This window comes from Pleurodeles waltl, chromosome 6 (assembly GCF_031143425.1).
Source record: "Pleurodeles waltl isolate 20211129_DDA chromosome 6, aPleWal1.hap1.20221129, whole genome shotgun sequence".
Classification (NCBI taxonomy): domain Eukaryota; kingdom Metazoa; phylum Chordata; class Amphibia; order Caudata; family Salamandridae; genus Pleurodeles; species Pleurodeles waltl.
The window spans coordinates 1362053995-1362070913 of NC_090445.1; the positions used below are offsets into that span (position 1 = coordinate 1362053995).

General features: G+C 43.7%; 1 protein-coding gene across 2 annotated transcripts in view; it reads left to right on the top strand.

Moving 5' to 3' along the window:
• Nucleotides 1-4392: 4392 nt before the first annotated feature.
• The window catches only part of GHITM (growth hormone inducible transmembrane protein), a 202408-nt gene continuing 189881 nt past the window's right edge, over nucleotides 4393-16919 (top strand). Inside the window, exons 1-2 of one of the 2 annotated variants that reach the window (XM_069240655.1) lie at nucleotides 4393-4525; nucleotides 8937-9130. In XM_069240655.1, the coding sequence (XP_069096756.1) occupies nucleotides 8999-9130 (132 nt within the window). In that variant the 5' untranslated portion in view covers nucleotides 4393-4525; nucleotides 8937-8998. Of the gene's footprint in view, nucleotides 4609-8936; nucleotides 9131-16919 lie in introns of both variants that reach the window. The other variant, XM_069240654.1, reaches the window with a different exon arrangement.

The window sequence follows — 16919 nt, forward strand, 5'->3', positions numbered from 1 at the left end:
ATCAGTAACTCCCTTCTCCTGCGTCTGGTTCCCAGGACCCGCACTGGTGCTTGGAGCATTGTCGTCCACTGCATAAGGTGGCGGGCGATCATGTAACAACTGATTAAGAAACTCTTTGTCATCTGAGTCGTCTTCCTCTATCCAAGACATCTTAGTCTCTTTTGGTTTACTAGAGTCTTTATCTGTCTTACAAGTGGCTTTCTTTCCCTGTGTCTCGTCCCCCTGTGTTATTGCTGGGAACAACTTAAGTCCGTTGACTATTCCCCGTCTCCACATTTTGCTCTCATTGTCCCATCTAGCCTCAGCTAAGGTCTTTGCTGCCCTTCTCATTCTCCTCTCGAATTTCTGCTGTCTTTGTTTAATAGCCATTAAATCCCAGACTGCTAAAGCCTCGTACTGAGCTGGCCTTGGAGGTGGCTTTTGTACACTTAACATCCACCTCAAATTCTCTAGAATTTGTGTATTGAACGTTCCGTGCTCCGGAAACGCCAAGCAACCCTCCTTCTCTGTCAATTTGCGCCATTGTTTCATCCATAAGCAAGGCGCGACACCCTTTTCCTCCATGACTATATAAGCTGGAGTACCTTTAGGCGGTGTAGGCTCCCCCTCACTCGCCACAATGTAAGCGTCTCCTTTCAGAGCGCTCCTAAAAGCCTTGAAAAAGTTCATCTTTGCGTCTTTTCTTTTGTTTGTATTTAATCAGAAAGTGACTTTAATTCCCAGGACACTCTTCACCCACCTTTCTCAACCTATTGCCTCTCACAGACGGCAGCCAATCCGTGCGCGACCCTTCTCGGCAACTGACCTCTCTCAGCGCGGCACCACTGACGTCACACTCACACACTGCAGCTGACAAAGTCTTGCGGCTTGTCCGCCCCTCACTGGATTCACACCAAACTAATGCAACATTTTGCGAGCACCTTTAACAACAACAACTCAAATTTGCCGGTTTACTACAGGAAGGGTACACAATCGCTTCAGAACTTTACAGAGATTTCACTTGAAGCCTCGGCCACTACTCTCTCCTTCTCAGTTCCTGCATACGCAAGCAGAATTCGACCCGCAAATCCTACTCTCGACTTGTCAATGGTTTGTCCTAGTGCACTTTAGAACTTGACAAATCTCCATCGAAGATTTCATTCACACAATTGACTCAAACTTGACTTGTCAACCCTGCCCGATTGATCTATTAAACTGCACAAATTACAACATAAACCCAAGTGACTCCTACACTTGTCAATATACTCCGGAGTCTTAGACCGCGACAGGTCCGTTCATTAACAACCAACCACGTGGATAATCTTTTAGCACAAAGCGCCACACTCATATGAAGTACGCCGACTTCCCTACTCCCATACTGTGGAGTACGCCCACTCCTACTAAAACAACATTTAACTGGCCTAAACACACATAAACTTCACAAATCACCTGCAAACTGCATAAACTGAGCAAGTTCAAATTCTACACCACACATGCTATGACGCCGAGAACATTCCCAACTCACTTAGGCAGGCTCCGAGATCCTGGGAAAGTCATGGGAAATTTAGAAACACATCATATCTCCAATTTTCATTATCTCAGAAAAACAATCTAAACAATAATTCTCTGTCCTAGGGCCCCATAGGGCCAAACCGTTGCTCTGCTACCAGAACTGCTAACGCATCTTTTTATGATAATTTATTGCACATCAGGACTCGTTTAGGCCAATTAAACTTTTGACCCAGTTGAGAGACACCTTAGGACACGATAACTAATCAATATGTCAATAATGTCATCAATATTTATCAAAACAATACATTTCACTTTAGTCAAAGTCATTAATCGACTCAAGACACTACCATGACCTTGCGGTCATGAATAACCACACCAGTTTAGTAGAATTTTATGATCTTTTATTCCCTATTTGATTACAATTCTAAAAGCATGTAAATTAGCACTTGTATAGCGCACTACTCACCCGTTAGGGTCTCAAGGCACTGTACTCATACCGCTATGGAACCCCTCCTGGCTTTTCCCTGTGAGGCGCCCACTCCTGAGCACCCCCAGGGTGAAGCCAGGCATCCAAGCGCTGTTGGGGCCGTTGTGGAGATTAAGCAAGCTATTGCCCAGAGTTGCAGAATGGGACCCATGAATTAGATTAGGCACCGAGGCGAGAATTATCTGGTCAAGGGTAATTGAGCCCAAGACCTGCCGAAGCGGGACTTGAACCCTGGTCTTGAGCCAGATCTCCGCTTCAGGGTCTGCCGCTCTAACCATTGAGCCACACTTCTCCACTGTATGTATGTATGTTAATCTTAAAACCAAAACACTCTATAACATTGTCATCATTTGGCAACTTCAATAAGACTTAAACAACGCAAGGAACGCAATTATTAAAACATAACAAAGAGTCAGCATAGATCAACTTTAGCAGAGTCTCATTAACGCGTCAATTCAACAAAGCATAGATTCAGTCGTTTGTCTATTTGCGTCCGTTTCGTGATTGCCTGACCTAACCACTGATTAGTATTGGCATGTTGGGCTTCATGCAAAACAATTTAGAACACCAATTTGGAAAACATCTAGCTATGGTCTCTGTCAAAAGTAAGCAGTTGGTACCCAGAAAGGAAAGGCAAACAGACAAAATCACAATTGTATTGTCATAGTTACCCTCCAAGGTTTAGGTCAGCACTCAGATTCAGTCTTCGTCTTCAGTCTAATCGCCATCAATCAGAATTCAGCTCCAGGGCAAAAGGGGCACTTCCCTCATAAGGAGGCAAAGTGTAAATGGGCAATCTATGGAAGAGGATGGTTCTAAGTAAAATCAGCAAAGTCACCAAACAGAGTGACAAAGTTTCTGGATAAAATCAATAACATTCCCAACCTAATTCTAATGGTTCTCTGCGTCATGGGTTTTTATCCCTTTTTCGTTGTACATTCCCCTAAAATTGTATTGGTCCTTGGTTATAACCCACTATCTTTACCCAATTAGAAAATGGATTATGCAATAAATCTTTCACCCCATATTTTTTTACAAGCTTTTTATTGGTCCACATGATTGACGTCTTCAGAGGTAGCATGTCCGGTATGATTTCATCCTTCTGTAATTCTTTGCACATCTTTTGGTCAGTAGCTCCATTGTCTTCACTGGTTTAAACAACCTTGTACATTACATTAATCTACACTGTTGCATTTTGTCTAATATTTTCTACAAGCAATGGGGATTTCATGAGAACGGATCTACTATGGTTACATTCAGCTTCTAGTTTGAAGAAAACAACCAGGGGTCATATCCTTTTGCGAGTCAGCACACTGCAAGATAGGAGAAATACGTTTAATATGAGAGCCAGGCAGCTAAGCTTCGGCTCATGCTAACTTAAGGCCTACAAGGATTTCAGCACAAATTCAATAACGCAATCATTAATAATTAGTATAAACTTATTCTTTATATCAATTCATAACATTAGTCATTTTTATTAATCCACGTATACATTGACAGCCACTTCCTGTTGTCACATTTCAAGTGCACGTTTAAGCAAAAATTCATTACTACAGTTTTTATGCGGCATTCTCATACATTAATTCATAAAACGTTTCAGGTTAATATAGATTATATAAGCTACACTGTCTCACAATGACCAAAACGAGGCACAAATGGGAAGGCACTCATCTGACTACGGAAAAAGCGCCAGTTAGTGGCTCCCTTGTTTATAGACTATGTTGATCTGCTATTGGTGGTTTTGGGAGGCGGGGTTCAAAGCCTCTTTAATGTTAATTGTTTTTTTATTGGCTGCTGTTTTTGAGTAATAAAGAATTGAGAAGCATAATCTGAGCCTCCAGTCCTGACATAGAAATAAGTGATTTGCCCAAAATCAGAGGACAGGCTTCGTGTGCAAAGCTTGGTGTGAATATGGTTGTTCTGGGACCACTAAGAAAATGCTTCCGCACCCACGCCTCGCTGTTCTGATTCCTTAGCAGCTGTCCATTAAAGCCAATTTACAAAGTGTATACGCAGCCAGGAAGCTGCAGCAGGCGGGCAAGAGATCTACGTAGGAATCGCATAGTTCAGCCCTGCTACTGGGGCGACCTCAAAATCCTCTAAGGTCAAGTTAGTTGATGCGTTATCCCCAGCGAAGCAACAAGTAAACACAGCCAATCAACCTAGACTCCACTGCTTTGATGTGTTGCAATAATCATCTACACTATGACGTTTGGTTTACGCTAAAAACGGCACACGTGCGGCATGATTTGCTGCACCACTTTTCCTAAATTATGAGTGTAAGTAAGAACGAACTGGCCTGTTCCAACATGGCCGCAACAACCGTTCAGTCACGTGCATACTAGTAATTGCCCTGCGACGGTCATTCGTCCTCCACTGTAGTTTCTGATCTTCGTTTTGAGTACGGAGTCAAGAGACAAGGGAGCAGACTTGAACTTTATTTCCCAGAGAGCTTCGCGATTTCGTTGATACGCACAGGCCGGAAGTTTCGGGAAGGTGGAAGCGTCGCAGCGTGTCTTCTGATATTACAAGCTAGTTACATCAGAGGTACGTGGAGATTGGGTGACATTGATTGTCAAAGTGGAATCTCACAGAAGGATTATCTGGGATTGGAGTTAACGTTTGCACAGGTGACTTTCTTAGAAATTCTTTCTAGGGTCGTTCTAAGGGAGTGTAATGAAGGGATTTCTACGGTTTCTCACCATGTACCTCGAGAACTTAAATAGGGACTCTGAGAATGGATTTCAGTGTGTGTAATGCAAGGTGTCTATGAAGGGTTGTGAGCAGCAGCGGCTGACTCAGCCGTAGGGGGCTTCATGTTTTATAAAGTATATATTTGGGAAATTGTGGAGGCAAGCGTTGCCTCTGTTCGTGCAATTTCTTTAACTGAAAGCCCATTAGATCTGGGCAGAGCCCTCTGTCCTGTCCCACGCCCAAAAGCCTCTAAAAGGAAGGATCTAATTCCACGCCATCGTATAACTGCGGTTAATGTTTATTTTATTCGCCTAATAAAGCGCAAAATGTTATGCTATTCAGTACACGCTATATGACATTGGAGCATGCGAAGACAATAAAGCGTATTTACGTTCTACTAATGCATTTAAATAGAACTTTAGCACTTCCAGCTGTTCGCTCTCACTTTCAACACAAGTTTTCTTATCTCAGTCACTTTTTATTCCAGTCGTGTAGTAACTTGTTTACTGTGCGAAACAATGGAAGGGGGGTATCCACGAGCGAGAGGCGTTCAACATGTTAAAAACTTCATCTGAGTTACAAAGTTTACGACCATGAGAGACATGGTTGCTCTGCTCAGCCGGCTTCTATCGTGCTTTTTTCACAATCTTTATTTCAACTGTCATTGAAATTGTGTTCATTTTCCTGTTGCTTTATTTCACTTTCATTTTGGTAGGGTGCCTCACTGGGCCAACACTGTTAACGTTCAGATCTTCCACGGAAATGTTGAATTACGTCACAATAACCAACATATATTTTTCTGTATCCTTTACATGTAGAGCAAGGTGACTGCTTAATATAGTATTAATGTTCAAAGAGACAAACCTACAGCTGTGTAATTGATTCAATGTGATCCCAATGGTCAGAGGTGAGTAACTTGGTGCAGATCAACAGCATGGTCCTGGAGAGAGAGTAATTAATTGAAAAACTTTTACAGGACACACTGTAGCTGCCAATGGACCTCTGTTTCCTTAGATACATGTTTTTGAAGTTTAGTTTCGATTATGTTATCTGCAGCCTACACGCTCCTTTATCACACTGCACCAGTGGTTTGCAGAGGGTTCAGCTTGCAAGCCAGGGTGATAGCCGCAGACCATGTTCGTTCGCATCCAGCTATGTCTCTTGTTTTCAGTACCCTATTAAGTGGCTTTAACAAGGAGCATTCGGAGATCAAATGAGTAGTATTTTAAAGACTTTTTAACGAGTGGGATTTTGTTTACCTTGTCGGTTTTGGAGGCGTCCTAAATCCGTTCCGGAAAACAGATTTACTCATACTCTGGGGATTAGTAAATGTCTAACCGCATTCAAGGTAGGCATGGGTAAGAAAAACGTTTGTGAATACCCTTAAATTGTTGTGATTGTGGGCGTTTCCAAAATATTATCATCACTGCTCTCGATCGTTAATTCCCAACCTATGAAGTTGGATTTACTCATGCACAATATTAACCACCATAGGCTAACGTACTATTGTTCTTGTGTAAAACGATGTTTTGAGCGCAAATTCATCTTTTGTGAAAAACAAGCAGTTTTATTTAAAGTCATTTGTACGTGGAATTTGAACTTGCGCGCAAAATCAGGTTTGTGAATCTAACCTAAAGGAAGCCTTCTGAGCAAATGTCCCAAATGCATGGAATCTCTGTCTGCTAGGATTCACACATTGCTGCCTTTTGAACAGTGTTCTCAAAGTCTAAAGGACACGTTTTTTCCCTTTACTTTCCTTTGATTGTCATGATTGCTGGTATTTTTTCTCGTATACCTGAAATGGACAATCACACGATTTACTGCTACCCCCCCCCGTTGTATATCCCACTTTTCCAAACTGGTATGGAAGATGAAAAATATATCAACATCACTTGTAAGCTAACATATTTTTTTTGTTGCAATTTCTATCCCTTTATGAAGGCCATTAATGTGTTGCTGTCAGTGACCTGTTTCTGAGTTTTCTCAGTAAGTTTAGTTATTGTTTCTGCTGTTTATTACGGCATTACGCTGCTTACTGTAGAGACGCTAAAAGGAATATAAAAGTTTCCAGTAAACTGCAGAAATATAAGGAAAAATATCGAGTGAGGATACTCGGAAACAGATCATTAACAGTAATACATTTATGGCTCTCATGTAGAGATAGAAATCGTGAAACACGTCGTAGCCTAGAAGTGATAAAAACTATTTGGATTGCTTTTGTTTCCTTCCTTTTTTAAGCTGCTATTGTTGCCTTTTTAGAGTTATTGTGGAATTAAGGATGGTTTTGTTCAGCACGACACTTAGATTTTTGGGTTGGGGTTGAGTTTAGAAATCGTAACGTTATAATTAGTAAATACCATTATTCTATATGGTTCTGATTTTCAGAGATATTTGCCCATTCCAGCGTCGCTCATTAGCATAATTACTTTTGTTTACAAGTGAAAAAAACATAACTACTTCAGAGAACGTGATTTGTAATTGTTTATTTAATGTTAAGTGGATTTCTTCACACATGCAGTTAACAATGCTGATGGAATTTTGTGTGTGAAAATAATCTAACTTTGTGTGTATTCCATTGTTGGTAGAACTGCAAAAAGCACTACACTCACACAAACTCCCGAGTTTGTGAATAGTCACAATCTTTTGCATGCAGCTTCAGACCTTGAAAACACTGTCTCAGACGAGAGTAAATCCTCTTCAGGTAGGAAATGGGGAGCAGTCTAAAAATTCATGAGGATACAGGGACCAGGATTTCTCTACCTCCATATGGAATTTTTTTTTCTGTGTTGGTGGTAGAACTAGGGAGTGTAAAATCACTATACTATACAATTTTCATGGGTAGAAAATAGTTTGTAGAGTTCTCGAAAGCGGCACATTTCTTAGTGAATTAAAAATAAAAATTAGACATGTACAAAATGTAGGGTGAGCCTATTCGAGTATATTGTTGTTGTTTAAAAAAAAATAAAAAATTATGTATTTATTTTTTGGGTAGGGGCGGGCGAATCATACCCTATGCTACTACAGGGATCTTGGTAGTCCTGCACCTCTCCCTCCCCGACCCCACATCCTAGTGTGTGACTGTGGATTGTTTGGAAGCCTCCATAACCAATTTAAAATTAAAAAACAAAAATTGAAAACTCATGGCTAAGGAAGTCCTTCTTTTGGAAATAACTTCATTTTTTAAATTAATTAATTACTTAAATATTGTTTTATACACTCCATGCTTACCCTTATGAGGCTTATGGAAGTTGGTAATTAGGGTACTTGGTGGAATAAGTTACCTTTTGCTAATGTGTTTTCAGCTCTGGGAATGCAAGAGGATTATGTCCCCAGCCCGATTAATTTCTTGTTTAAAACCTGAGAGCGTTGAAACATTTCTTCAATAGAATTTCACTGACTCACAAGCACTATCTATCTAGCTCAGGCTTCTCCAGTGAGTAGCTCAAGAGCTTCTAGTTGCTCTCCAGCTAGCTGGAAGTGACTCTCCTGGAGACAGTACATCACCGCATACTAAATTAGAATCTTTTGTTTGGTTAAATTAATATATGTATCCCAAAACTAGAAGGTGTGTCTTTGTGATGAAAATGTGTGTGTTTTCAGAACTTATAAGCTGACAGTTCGAGACAAAATGGATTTCCAAAATACATGTTTAAAAATTATATTTAAGTGAAAAATCAGGCAATATACCCTCTCGCACTGCAACTATGGCTGCTGGGTAATTCTCATGTAAAGGCATTTCAAACTGAAAACACATTTTTACCTTAGTGCTGGCAACTGTGCATGATAGCCAGCAATGAGCATTTCAGGGTATCATATTCGGTGGCTAGTAACATAGGCTTGTCTGACGTGGCCACTATTATAACCCTAGTAACACTAGTAATATCAGTAGCTCAGGATTATTTTCATTGACCATAAGTTGCTCTAGTTAAAACAGATTGGAGAATCATGATCTAGATCATTTGTGCCAGTGCAATATTGGAACTCTCTTCAGGGCACAGGTATAGATAAAATTGTACCTTTCCCACCAGCTGCAGAGATTTAAGTTAATGTTCTTTCTAGTCTGCACACCGACTTATTTGCTTAGTCCTTTCTTTGTTATTGCATTGGTACGAATGGTTTGTGTTACCAGTTCACAAGGCCATCTGCTAAGTTGCATTTTTTATTTACAGTAAAGAAAGATAATTCTGATCTAAAACGTGGCCTAGAACTGCTCTGCTTTTACTTCTGATAATATTTTGATGTGCTCTTGTTCTATTTTGTCTAGGTTTTTCAACCTGGTTTTGTGTCCACTGAGTTTGCTGTGCAGCCCAACGATAAAGATAAGTCATGCTGCTGGCACGGGTAGCATGCCTGCGGTCCTTGCCTTCACAGGGTCTCCAGTCAGCCCTCATACAGGCATCACCAGCGTTGAGGAATTCTTGTGTGAAGAACAGTCGGTGGCTTTTACAACCTAATCAGGTGAGGTGATGATTAATATAGCTCATCTGCCTTTTCAGCTTGTACAAGTTTTGTACACACTTCATCGCCATTAAACTTTCCTGACCTACCAAATTGAAATCAAATTCGAGAGACTTTTATTTACTTCAGGTATTGAAAGAACTGCAGTTTTCACCTGTAGTCTTTGACATGGTCCTACCTACCGATGTGATCTAAAACCATTCAGTGGCCAGTTGACTTGTAATTATTTGGTAACACTGTAGTACTTGTGTGAAGAACTTCTGCATACCCACATAATGTAGTGTACTGTGACACAGCAAATGAGTGGGAGTGTCATTTGCTATCAAAACAGCATCCACTGCTTGCCTGGCTACCAGAGCACGCGACAGACAGCTCTGTGTGTTTCAGCAGTACAAGTCTTTCCTCCTTGAGAGAGGAATCTGCTGGGCAGTTACTTTAAGAACAGTGTAGAGCAGTCTCTTCCTCTCTGCTTAAAAAAAATAACTGGGATGACATTTGTATGTCAAGGGGGCTGGTAGGAATTGGGTTTATGTTGGCAGAGTATGATGTCCAAGCAGGAACCACAATATTAGTCCGGGTAAGCCAGAAACACACCCAGGTTAACCTGTGCTCACCCTCTGGTATCTTTGCACAGAGCAGCCAGGCTTAACTTAAGAGGCAATGCATAAAGTATTTGTGCAACACAGTGAAATACTGTAGGAAGGTAGCCTCTCTCTAGCCTTGTTACCCCCACTTTTGGCCTGTTTGTGAGTATATGTCAGAGTGTTTTTACTGTCTCACTGGGATCCTGCTAGCCAGGACCCCAGTGCTCATATGTTTGTGGCCTATATGTGTTCCCTGTGTGGTGCCTAACTGTATCACTGAGGCTCTGCTAACCAGAACCTCAGTGTTTATGCTCTCTCTGCTTTCTAAATTTGTCACTGCAGGCTAGTGACTAAATTTACCAATTCTCATTGGCACACTGTTACACCCTTATAAATTCCCTTGTATATGGTACTTAGGTGCCCCGGGTATTGGGGCTCCAGGAGATCCCTGTGGGCTGCAGCATTTCTTTTTGCGACCCATAGGGAGCTCAGACAATTCTTACACAGGTCTGCCACTGCAGCCTGAGTGAAATAATGTCCACGTTATTTCACAGCCATTTACCACTGCACTTAAGTAACTTATAAGTCACCTATATGTCTAACCTTCACTTGGTGAAGGTTGGGTGCCAAGTTACTTAGTGTGTGGGCACCCTGGCACTAGCCAAGGTGCCCCCACATCGTTCAGGGCAAATTCCCCGGACTTTGTGAGTGCGGGGACATCATTACACGTGTGCACTATACATTGGTCACTACCTATGTATAGCGTCACAATGGTAACTCCGAACATGGCCATGTAACATGTCTAAGATCATGGAATTGTCACCCCAATACCATTCTGGCATTGGGGGTACAATTCCATGATCCCCTGCGTCTCTAGCATAGAACCCGGGTACTGCCAAACTGCCTTTCCGGGGTTTCCACTGTAGCTGCTGCCAACCCCTCAGACAGGATTCTGCCCTCCTGAGGTTTGGGCAGCCCCAGCCCAGGAAGGCAGAACAAAGGATTTCCTCTGAGAGAGGGTGTTACACCCTCTCACTTTGGAAATAGGTGTGAAGGGCTGGGGAGGAGAAGCCTCCCCCAACCTCTGGAAATGCTTTGATGGGCACAGGTGGTGCCCATCTCTGCATAAGCCAGTCTACACCGGTTCAGGGATCCCCCAGCCCTGCTCTGGCACGAAACTGGACAAAGGAAAGGGGAGTGACCACTCCCCTGACCAGTACCTCCCAGGGGAGGTGCCCAGAGCTCCTCCAGTGTGTCCCAGACCTCTGCCATCTTGGATTCAGAGGGGGCACACTGGACTGCTCTGAGTGGCCAGTGCCAGCAGGTGACGTCAGAGACCCCCTCTGATAGGCTCTTACCTCTCTTGGTAGCCAATCCTCCTTTCTTGGTAGCCAAACCAAAGCCAGCAACATTGTAGCACCTCATCCTGCCGGCTTTCTCGACTGTTTCCTGGTGGTGCATGCTCTGGGGGTCATCTGCCTTCACCCTGCACTGGAAGCCAAGAAGAAATCTCTTGTGGGTCGACTGAATCTTCCCCCTGCTAACGCAGGCACCAAAAGACTGCATCACCGGTCCTCTGGGTCCCCTCTCATCCTGACGAGCATGCTCCCTGGAACAAAGGAACTCTATCCAAGTGACTCCCACAGTCCAGTGATCCTTCATTTCAAGTTTGGTGGAGGTAAGTCCTTGCCTCCCCACGCTAGACTGCAAACCTGTGTATTGCGTGATTTGCAGTTGCTCCGGCTTCTGTGCACTCCTCCCAGGATTCCTTTGTGCATAGCCTAGCCTGGGTCCCCAGCACTCAGTCCTGCAGTGCTCAAGCCTCTGAGTTGGACTCCGACGTCGTGAGATCCTCCTTTGTGACTCTGAGCCAGCTCCGGTTCACAAATCTTCCAAGTGTCTGCTCCGGTACTTCTGCGGGTGCTGCCTGCTTCAGTGGGGGCTCTCTGAGTTGCTAGGCGCCCCCTCTGTCTCCTCCTCCAAGGGGCGACATCCTGGTCCTTCCTGGTCCCAGGCAGCACCCAAAAACCTCTACCGCGACCCTTGCAGCTAGCAAGGCTTGTTTGCAGTATTTCTGTGTGGAAACACTTCTGCAACCTTCAGCACGCCGTGGGACATCTTCCATCCAAAGGAGAGAAGTTCCTTGCTCTCTTCGTTGTTGCAGAATCCTAAGCTTCTTCCATCCGGAGGCAGCCTTCTTGCACCTTCATCTGGGGTTTCCTGGGCTCTTCCCCCCTCCCCCCCGACACCATCACGACTCTTGGACTTGATCCTCTTGCCTTGCAGGTCCTCAGGTCCAGGAATCCGTCTTCAGTGCTTTGCTGGTGTTTGTGGTTCTTGCAGAATCCCCCTATCCCGACTATTGTGTCCTATTGGGGTAGTAGGGGTACTTTTCTTCTACTTTTCTGGGTCTTGGAGTGGGGTATCTTGGACACCCTTACTGTTTTCCTACAGTCCCAGCGACCCTCTACAAGCTCCCATAGGTCTGGGGTCCATTTGTGATTCGCATTCCACTTTTGGAGTGTATAGTTTGTGTTGCCCCTAGACCTATGTTTGCCTATCGCATCCTATTGTAATTCTACACTGTTTGCATTACTTTTCTTACTCTTACTTACCTGTTTTGGCTTTGTGTACATAAAACTTGTGTATATTACTTACCTTCTTACTGAGGGTACTCACTGAGATACTTGTGGCATATTGTCATAAAAATAAAGTACCTTTATTTTTAGTAACTCTGAGTATTGTGTTTTCTTATGATATTGTGCTATATGATTTTAGTGGTATAGTAGGAGCTTTGCATGTCTCCTGGTTCAGCCTACGCTTTGCCATAGCTACCTTCTATCAGACTAAGCTGCTAGAAACACCTCTTTTCTACTAATAAGGGATAACTGGACCTGGCACAAGGTGTAAGTACCACAAGGTGACCACTATAAGCCAGGCCAGCCTCTTACAAATACCACACAAAAATAATCCACACCAAGTTAGAAAAATAAAAGTTAATTTAATAAATTAACCCCTTAGCTGCTGGGCCTTTCCCCCCCCAGTGCTGAGCCCTTTTTTGGCTATTTGGGGTAGTTCGCGCTTAGGGCTTCATAACTTTTTGTCCACATAAGCTAACCACGCCAAATTTGCGTCCTTTTTTTCCAACATCCTAGGGATTCTAATGGTACCCAGAGTTGGTGGTTTCCCCTGGAGGAGACCAAGAAAATAGCCAAAATACAGTGAAAATTTAGTTTTTTCCAAAAAAATGGGAAAAAAGGGCTGCCGAAGAAGGCTTGTGGTTTTTTCCCTGAAAATGCCATCAACAAAGGGTTTCTGGTGCTGAAATCACTATCTTCCCACCTTTCAGGAACGGGCAGACTTGAATCAGAAAACCAAATTTTTCAACACAAATTTGGCATTTTACTGGGACATACCCCATTTCTACTATATTTGGTGCTTTCAGCCTCCTTCCAGTTAGTGACAGGAATGGGTGTGAAACCAATGCTGGATCCCGGAATGCTAAACATTTCTGAAAACTAGACAAAATTCTGAATTCAGCAAGGGGTCATTTGTGTAGATCCTACAAGGTTTTCCTACAGAAAATAACAGCTGAAATAAAAAAATATCGAAATTGAGCTGAAAACAACAGCCATTTTTCTTTATGTTTTACTCTGTAACTTTTTCCTGCGATGTCAGATTTCTGAAAGCAATATACCGTTTTGTCTGCTGGACTCTTCTGGTTGCGGGGATATAAAGGGCTTGTAGGTTCATCAAGAACCCTAGGTACCCAGAGCCAATAAATGAGCTGCACCCTGCAGTTGGTTTTCATTCTATACTGGGTATACAGCAATTCATTTGCTGAAATATGAAGAGTGAAAAAGAGGTATCAAGAAAACCTTTGCATTTCCAAAATGGGATCAAGATAAGGTTTTGAGGAGCAGTGGTTATTTGCACATCGCTGAATTCCGAGGTGCCCATACTAGCATGTGAATTGCAGGGCATTTCTCAAATAGACGTCTTTTTTACACACTCTCTTATATTTGGAAGGAAAAAATGTAGAGAAAGATAAGGGGCAATAACACTTGTTTTGCTATTCTGTGTTCCCCCAAGTCTCCCGATAAAAATGATACCTCACTTGTGTGGGTAGGCCTAGTGCCCGCGACAGGAAATGCCCCAAAACACAACATGGACACATCCTATTTTTTTTATAGAAAACACAGCTGTTTTTTCCAAAGTGCCTACCTGTAGATTTTGGCCTCTAGCTCAGCCGGCACCTAGGGAAACCTACCAAACCTGTGCATTTCTGAAAACTAGAGACCTAGGGCAATCCAAGGAGGGGTGACTCGCGGGGCTCGGACCAGGTTCTGTTACCCAGAATCCTTTGCAAACCTCAAAAAGTGGCCAAAAAAACAAGTTTTCCTCACATTTCGGTGACAGAAAGTTCTGGAATCTGAGAGGAGCCACAAATTTCCTTCCACCCGGCGTTCCCCTAAGTCTCCCGATAAAAATGATACCTCACTTGTGTGGGTAGGCCTAGCGCCCGCGACAGGAAATGCCCCAAAACAGAACGTGGACACATCAAATTTTTTCATAGAAAACAGTGCCTACCTGTGGATTTTGGCCTCTAGCTCAGCCGGCACCTGGAGAAACCTAGCAAACCAGCACATTTTTGAAAACTAGAAACCCAGGGGAATCCAAGATGAGGTGACTTGTGGGGCTCGGACCAGGTTCTGTTACCCAGAATCCTTTGCAAACCTCAAAATGTGGCTAAAATACCACGTTTTCCACACATTTCGGTGACAGAAAGTTCTGGAATCTGAGGAGAGCCACAAATTTCCTTCCACCCAGCGTTCCCCCAAGTCTCCCGATAAATATGATACTTCACTTGTGTGGTTAGGCCTGGTGCCTGCGACAGGAATAGATCACACAACGGTCAATGTTGGTCCTTACGTGAGGCAGCTGTTGACCCTGGGGTGATCCATTCCTGACACAGGCACTAGGTGTAGGCACTCAAGTGGGGTAGTGTTTTTATCAGGACAGGTGAGGAGTCACTGGGTGGTAGGAATGTTGTGGATCCCAGCATATTCCTGTAGTTTGTGTGACAGAAATGCGAGAAAAATAGTTTTTTTTCAACATTTCAGCTTTGCAGGGTATTCTGGGTAAGAAAACTTTGGGGAATCCACACAAGTCACACATGTGGACTCCCCCGAATGTCTAGTTTCCAGAAATGTTTGGGTTTAGTGTGTTTCTCTATATGGCCGCCGAATCCAGGACCAAAAACACAGGTGCCTGCCTTACAAAACCAGTTTGTTTTGCCATAGACAATTTTGATGTCTCCACAATATGATTTGGGTGGTGGAATTTGGGTCTGAACTAAATTGGTGAGCTCCCAAGAGAGCACTCTCTCTCTGCTTGCCGCCGCATTCACCTGCTCTCTGGGTTGGCCTAACCCACTATTACCCAGTTGCACGAACAGCTTGCGAAGGGACAGCAGGACTGTCCTCATCACCTCCCTCATAATGTACTGGAAGAGGAGTTTTCGAATGGGACTCCTCTGACTGAAAAATCACTCCCAGAGTCTGCGCCATTGTCCTATCCCTCAGATGCTGTCTCAGTATCTGATGTCTCAGTCTCTGATCCTATGTCAGAGCGGTCCTCTATAACCCGAGTGCAGGCAGCAGTCATCCATCCAGATGCCATCTCTGCTATTGGCTAAACTGTTGCTCTAAAACACTAGCCTACGTAGACAGTCACAAAATCGATGGTGTGTGTGAGATACGTGCAACAGTAGAGGCCACCTTACCTGCGCTTCTTCCCTCAATCAGCACGTACTTTCAAGACACTCAAAAAACACCTGTCACATACCATTCGTCACAGTCTTTAGCACCTCCTGCGCCCAGTCCAACAATCATTATTGGTGCTCCCACTCCCTCCTCCTCCGATTCCCTCATTACCACCCAGCAAAAGTGCCCTTCATCTCTCCATAGACTTTACTAATGTACTCCGCTATTTACATAAAATACAGATGTGCTCTTTGCAGTAGGCATATAAACCTTCTGCGCTTCTTTATGGCACTAAAACTGCCACTAGACAAGTCGGACCCTTTTCCCCCCAGGGAAACCACACACATATTGACAAAAGTGATGTATATATGACAGCCAACCACCTGAAACTCAACTCAAGCAAAACTGAAATTATCCTCTTTGGCCCTCACCAAAAAAACCTGGGACCCCCCATGGTGGCCCACCACGCTAGGCCCTGCACCCACCCCCGCCAACTACGCACGCAACCTCAGCATCATCCTAGACTCCTCCCTCTCTATGACCCAACAAATCAACGCTCTTACCTCCTCATGCTTCAACAAACTCCGTATACTGAAAAACATTCAAATGGATCCCCACAGAGACCAGAAAAACTGTCACTCACACACTCATCAGCAGCAGGCTTGATTACAGAAACGCCCTCTACGCCGGCACCACTCTAAAACTCAAGTGCAAACTACACGCATCCAGAACTCAGCAGTACGACTCATCCTCGACCTCCACCGACACGAACACATCTCTCCACACCTCAAATCCCTCCACTGGCTCCCCATTGACAAAAGGATCACCTTCAAGATCCTCATCCTCACACACAAATCACTCCACAACACAGGCCCTGCCTACCTCAACGAGAGTCACCTTCCACACCCCCACACGAAACGTCCGTTCAGCTGACCTCTCTCTCGCCTCTGACCCCCGCATCAAACACACCACCACCGGGGGCAGATCCTTCTCCTACATTGCACCCAAAACATGGAACGCACTCACAACCCACATTCGCAAGACCCAAAACCTACTTCTTTTCAGGAAGGGCCTCAAAACCTGGCTTTTTGAACAGTGAACCTCCTAGCCCCTTTCCCTCCCCCCCCCGTCCCCCCCCCCAGCGCCTTGAGACCCTCACAGGTGAGTAGCGCGCTTTATAAATCTCTTTGATACAGATCTACCTATATATATATCTACATAGATATATCCATGTACCTAGATATATCTATCTACATAGATATATATATATAGATATATACATATATATTTTTTTAGTTGTTGTATGGTTTCCTTGGGGGCCAAAATGGCCCCCAGGGAAACCCTACAACATCTAAAAAAAAAATTGCCCCCACAGGGGGTCACCCTGCCCACGGGCGACCCCCTGTCATTTCATTTTTTTTTGTGTATTTTTTTTTTTTT